Source organism: Physcomitrium patens, chromosome 8, assembly GCF_059467195.1.
Source record: "Physcomitrium patens ecotype Gransden chromosome 8, ASM5946719v1, whole genome shotgun sequence".
In the NCBI taxonomy this organism is placed as follows: domain Eukaryota; kingdom Viridiplantae; phylum Streptophyta; class Bryopsida; order Funariales; family Funariaceae; genus Physcomitrium; species Physcomitrium patens.
In genome coordinates, this window is record NC_143417.1 from 7,749,842 (window position 1) to 7,756,009 (window position 6,168).

At 44.8% G+C, this 6,168-nt stretch overlaps 1 protein-coding gene across 4 annotated transcripts; it reads right to left on the reverse strand.

Annotated features, from left to right (window-relative positions):
- Positions 1-227: 227 nt before the first annotated feature.
- LOC112286112 (uncharacterized) lies at positions 228-5,878 on the reverse strand. 4 transcript variants are annotated; one of them, XM_024527709.3, is made up of 9 exons: positions 5,644-5,878; positions 3,998-4,415; positions 2,944-3,272; positions 2,440-2,666; positions 1,770-2,150; positions 1,510-1,600; positions 1,230-1,356; positions 859-938; positions 228-745 (listed from the first exon to the last, which is right to left on the reverse strand). In XM_024527709.3, exons 3-9 carry the CDS (start codon positions 3,145-3,147, stop codon positions 461-463), a joined length of 1,395 nt encoding a protein of 464 aa, XP_024383477.1. In that variant the 5' UTR covers positions 3,148-3,272; positions 3,998-4,415; positions 5,644-5,878; the 3' UTR covers positions 228-460. The 4 variants fall into 4 exon arrangements, with proteins under 4 accessions (XP_024383477.1, XP_024383474.1, XP_090108553.1 ...); XM_024527706.3 differs by lacking the exon at positions 5,644-5,878 and adding an exon at positions 5,237-5,369; XM_090252427.1 differs by lacking the exon at positions 5,644-5,878 and adding an exon at positions 4,520-5,164 and having other exon boundaries at positions 3,506-4,415.
- Positions 5,879-6,168: the final 290 nt, after the last annotated feature.

The window sequence follows — 6,168 nt, forward strand, 5'->3', positions numbered from 1 at the left end:
ATGCAAAATGATTTTTTTCTCATCTAAAAACATGGGTTCATCAGCCAGCAAAGCAAATAAGAGGGCAATTCTACAAATGTATCATACAATGGAAGTGCTAGAATGTTGGAACTGCTTCGACACCAGCTTTGATTTGCAAAACCAGGCAATCACTTCTGGTTGTGTGCAAAAAAAAGCAACAATTCATCATGAAAGGAAAAAACTGCAACCCCATAGGCAACACTAGATAAGGTCATCAGTAAATGTGATTGTGTGGCGATTTTGCACCAAAAGAATAGTCTGGAGGACTAGAAAGAGTTACACGATCAAGTCCCAATGCAGGAACAGGAATCAGGTGATTAGAGGTTGGAATCCCTCTTATTTTCTCGGCATGATGGACAAGAATGAAGATCTCGACCTCCGCGAGCAGAAAATCTAGCTCTGAATGGGAGCCAAAGAATGGTTTCTACCTAAGAAAGAATCAATGTTTTGGAATAAGACTATGTCCAGTATCGAGAGATACTTTGGGAGACGTGGTTTTTAACCATGTTGAAGCCACCATGGTGTTGAGGCTGTATGGGAGGGACCGTGTGCGACAGTGAGTGGGTGATGTGCTGCCTGAAGTTGTCATGTCGGATCCCACTCCAAAGCCACTTGCGAATATGTCAGGCACGGCTGCCAAGGACGAGTCGTCTTGATGGGCAGCTCCCACATCTAGCTTGCTGAATTGCTGGTGCTGAAGATCATAGACAGATGTGGGTGCACCCTGTCACATGTACCCCTAAACCGTGAATTTCAGAGGTACCGAAAAGAAACATGAACTTAACAGAACCACAGGACACAGAGTCATGTGAATGCGAGACTAGCATGTGCACATACCGTCTGCAAACGCTGTTGCTGCATTTGGTGATAGAGTTGCCTAAGCGTTTGCACTTCCTTCTGCAGAGCCTCGTTGTGTGCTGTTCGTTACGAAAACCATGTTAGTGATCATTTAGAACTTATATTACGCGAAATAAACGATGAACAGTTTCTAATATAATCTGTGTGTATCATAAAAGGCCATCATTAACGACGGAAAACAAAGGTCTAGTTTACTGGAAAGATCCAGAGGAAGCCAGCTGCTTAATGAACAACACATCAATATGATGCTGAAATGGGAATGTGGTTCTGAAAGTAGTGGTGACAAAGAGTACTGAGAGCTCCTTGCCGCCCCATGCATGGTGATAATAAGTTACTCTGAGATCTCTTACCATCCTTGAAGTGCTGACCCTGCGCCAAAGTAGCCATCTTCTGTTTCATAGTATTGTTGTCTACATTGAGAACAGCTCTCCTATGCTCAAAGAAAGCGACTTGGGGAGCCATGGTGGAGACTTCAGACTGTCATGGAAGAAACAAAAACAATTATGACCAGGACAAAATTCCACTTACAACACGGACTAGCTTCCACATCACAAAAAATGAAACCTTATAGATGCGATAGTGCCTCCATCAGCAACATTGACAATGCAGTCGGCCATTAAAAATTCGCACCTGTAAGGCAGTGACACTTCTCTCGAGCTCTGAAATGTACTGCAGCTTTCGCACTCGTGAACGCTGGGCTGACTGTCGATTAGCCAATATTCTTCACACCACATAAATATTTTCAGTCTTAGAAAGATAAAAATGCTGATGTTAGTTCGGCACAAATGCCCGCCAGAAGATGACAATACACGTCCTAGTGGGAGAGATAAGAAGATGAATACAGAACAAACGTATCAGACAAAAGTTCCGTTGATGCTTGAACTTTCTACCTTTTGGCTCGTTTTGGATCCAGACTCGAGTCGAGACCAGCCAAAGCTTGCTGCAACTCTCCCTTCGAAAACGTTTGCGTCGCGCCCTCGTGATCTCCAGAACTCTGGATATCAGGTTCACTCTTGTACTTCTCGAGTCCTCCTTTAGGATCCTCATTTGAGACGTCACTGACACTGTTGCTGTCGGATGGAGTAGATGGGTCGTTCTGCTTGGTGCCAGGAGGTGTATGTGCCCTCCCTGATGCCCATGTGTCACTGCCAGAGGAACCACCTGGATTATTTGCAGAACTGTTACGGGTGGATTCTTGCCGCTGCTGCTGTTGCTTTTGATGCGGTTCGCTGTCATTGCCAAACATGGACAAAAGCTGATCTTCATCGAACCTACCAATCAAACAAAAGTACATTATAATTGTGTACACGATATCCTTCAGAGACCAACATCGCTGCTGTGGTCAGAGGTCGTAGTATCAGGCACTGGTTGAGTTATGAAACTAAGGATAAGGGAGCTAACTGCTGGCGACAACTATGCCAAAGATCACTCGAACTTTCGGACTGCGACCCTATAGCTCCCCTAGCTCGGCAAAAATCGGGCATAGATTCCACGCGCAACACTTATGTGTAGTAGACACACACAAACGCAAGAAAACCAACAGATCCAATCCTCAGTTACCTATCAAAGTCAATGGAACCACTTCCGGAGTGACCGCCTGAATGCATTGAAGCCACACTTCTAGACTCAAAGTCATCATCCTCTGTGAGATTATCATCTACCATCTTGGCAAAGTTGATGCCATCCATAAGTGCCATGGATTCACTTGCGGATCGCCGATGCGCACCTCTTTTAAAGAGACCAGAGTCAGCCGCATCCACTATCCCTTCCATCCTAGTAGCTTGCGTCTACAGACAACAGACCAGAACCAGATAGACATTAAGTCTCTTCTAAAAGCCAACATTTTGACATGGCACCATCACAGCAACACAACAAACACTTCGGCAATAAACAAATACAAGCACAATAGCTCACACTTCCAGATGTAGCAACACTGTTAGGAAATCCACTGAAAACTTCCTCACCACATCGAATTTACCGCGAGGAGTGCAACCTAATATTCGAGGCTCTCCCGTGTTAGACATTAGCAGATAACGAATTCGGTCATGTACAATGGGTCCTTACTTGGGGAACATATCCAGCTGACGGAGTGCGCTTGTGGTTTCCAACTCTGCTCGGCATACTGGTGCGGGCTGCAGCACTTGGATCCAATGGCCCTGCTCCAAAATTTGGAAATGAACCTGGGCTCTTCGGCGGCAGATGAGATGAACTCATCGGGAACGACCAGTCCACAGCATGTCCCTCTGTCGGACTAGCTTGAGTAGCCATTCGCTCACTCTGATGCTTTAAATTCGCAGAAGCCCAGCGAGTAAAACCTACTTAAAATAACTCTACGTAGTAACAAACCCGATGAGCTTGTCTGAATAGAAGCAATCCCCGGGCCAACCAAAATACTGAAAAGAAGAGACGAGAACGTAGGAATCGTCAGCGAGACAGTGGTTGACGATGAAAAAAAAAAAAAACTTAGAATAAGCTGTGCAGAGAAGATGAGGTTCACAGAAAGATCAATGCGTAGAACTGTAGTAATCCTAGTTAATTTGAAGAAGGCTAAATCTGCTTGTGCCTCAACCCATCAGTTGTTCCAAGTAAGCAAAATCTACCATGGGTTAAGAGGCTCAAGGCTTACCAATGCGGTGCCCATCGTCTGAACGATTAAGAAATGGTTCTCAAATCCAACTCAGACTGATGTTCTGCTCGAAAATCAATTCAAATTTGCTACAGTTCTAACCAGGCGCGGTTCCACGGATGACCCCAATCTGTGACATGACCTTACTACTATTGAAACCTTGCGATTCGAAATGGGTATTATTATCTCCTCTACTTCAACTTTCACGCATTAATTAGCGAAGGTACTCTCCATCAGGGTGACGAAATTCTATTTTGTCACTAAATTATTCAAATGCAGGTGTCTGTACTGTAGACTCTGACATCAAAAAGGTTGCAAGGAATTTTGTGCAGACAGGGAAGTTGACTGCGGATAATCGCGACTTGTCCTCTACGGCTCGATCATCATGGGAAGGATGGCTCTCTAATGACTGCTATCAGATACCCGAAAGTGAAGTCTGGCTCATTAGAAAGAGAAATATCGACAGAGATCGGGGGAAACAAAAACACTTACAGATTCTTGTTAAACGCGATGATTGGGCGGCAAACAGGAATCGAAGTCCAGAATGTTCATCAGATGTGTGCCAGCCGATCCATCCCGGACACTTCTGAGGTAGCCACGAGGACACCCCCGGGCATGGAGTTTTAATAGCTGCCCCTGTTGCTTGATATGTCGAACACTATGAACGTTACCCTAATGAGAGAATGTGGAGGAGCAGTTGATGTCTAGCAAAACGGTATCTGATAGTTAGAGAGGTAGTTGTGTATTGCATGTCGTCACCGGGTATCTGTGAGCAGTTCAGAATCGCTAGTTGGACCTCTACAGTCCTCCTTCCTGACAACCACATTCAGCACAGATTCTGGAGACAGAGGACTCTCTGAAGCACGGTAGCAAACTTCTTGTATCGCCTAAAGCTCATTTGTCGTTGATCCTGCAGAAAGACAACAGGAACGATATAATGCATTGCAATTGTGGGTGTGACATTTCGCATTCAACATATTCCTCAAGAATACCTGGGATGATAGAGTCACTCACACAAGCGGGCGGAACATGGTAACCAATCATTCCTCTACTCGATAGTGAATATTGATCCAGTTTGAACAACTCTAAAGGGGAGCAGAAGAAGGGCGCTGTTGTGATTCTTTATGTTAAAGCCAGAGTCAGCTACAACTGCATTTGAAAAAGACTTTCGTGTCGACGGATAGACAGCGTAGTACACAATAAGAATAAGATATTCAGACACACGTCTGACGTCTTCAGAGCCGGGACGCACAAGTTGTTTGGTTAGTGCTTTGTAACCATCGCATTACATAGCTAGATGCCCACCGTCTACTGTTGATAAATTCACTAGTTCGTCTACATTTCAGGCCAAACAGACAGTTCATTGGCACGGAAAAGTATAAAGAAACTGAGATACCGAAGGTGGGGGACTGTGGCTGATGTGAACCACCCTATTAGACTTCTACATTTCTTTGAAGAAAAGATAACATTGTTCGGTTGACGTTTGAATTGTTTTGGTGAGCGAGTGATAGTGGTCAAGCAATACGATATGTCCCAATATGAGCAACCAGAAAGAAGAAATACGCAAAAAAATTAAGAGCTTCTACTGGCATTCCAGTCAGGACAAGATATCACGGAGTTACTGCACTCGAAGATCTGGATCTGGCTGACAAATGGGAAGGAAAACATGAGAATGAGATCGCTTGAAGCAGCTTGCCCCTACTAGCAGCTCAACAAAGAATGAAACCACACCTCGTGCACTTTTCGTCTCAATCTCCAATACGAATATGATCCATAACTCCCACCCCCACCATCAATGGCATCATAGAAAATACGAGTGCTTTGCAAATACCAATGAAGTTCAAATACACAGCCACGTCTGTCTTCATCCCTTATCTAGTTTAGTGCTGAGCCATAGAAACGACTTCGTCAAACTCCATCACGTTCCCAGAATCGCGCCAAACCAGCAAACTCCGCCCTTTTGCAGATCTCTACCTATACTGTCCTAAACGATCCATTCAAAACTAGGATCTGTGACCACACACTCCGCGACGACCCGAAAACTATGGTTAAATGCGCACCCCTATTCCGCCGCTCGAAGAACTGCACGCAGCTACCTCATTTCTCCGAAACGTATCAGTGAGTAAGCGAACACCCACCTCCGTCTATGTCTTGCGGGGACTGTTTCCAGTGACACACGATATCTTCCAACGCTTCAGAGACACCAAACATTGTAGCTCTTCGTCCTCGGATTGAACCAAGGTCAAGCGATAGAGTTGCATGGCAGCAGCGAGAGAAGTAGGATACGAACAGTGCACATGAAGAAGCAAGTCGCAAGCACCGAGGGAAGAAGTATGAGAACGCGAGAGGGAAAAATAAGGGAGAAAAAGATCGGTGTTCAAATGTTCACCTACGCAAAGATATCCTTCAGTAGACGGAAGTTTTTCCTTTCATTCTCTGATTGATTTTCACTGTTTTCATGTCAGGTCGTTCTTCTCCTAATTCTTACGGTTGGCCGATACCTTATTTTCAGGAGAACAGTCTCCACATTTTAGTTTCAGCAATCAAAAATAAAAATAAAACTCAAAATAATATCGCATCCACAGGGTCCATCCTTGCAACCCCGCAGAAAACATGATCCACACCTCCACTTAATACTCATCGAAGCCTTCGAATCCAAGCCT

Excerpts from the sequence above, each read along its gene's own strand:
- LOC112286112 (XM_024527709.3), bottom strand. The coding sequence starts at position 3,147 with ATGGCTACTCAAGCTAGTCCGACAGAGGGACATGCTGTGGACTGGTCG. Across the intron at positions 2,667-2,943 it reads CAGCTGGATATGTTCCCCAA|ACGCAAGCTACTAGGATGGA; the intron begins GTAAGGACCCAT and ends TGTTGTCTGTAG. Across the intron at positions 746-858 it reads AGCAACAGCGTTTGCAGACG|GGTGCACCCACATCTGTCTA; the intron begins GTATGTGCACAT and ends TACATGTGACAG.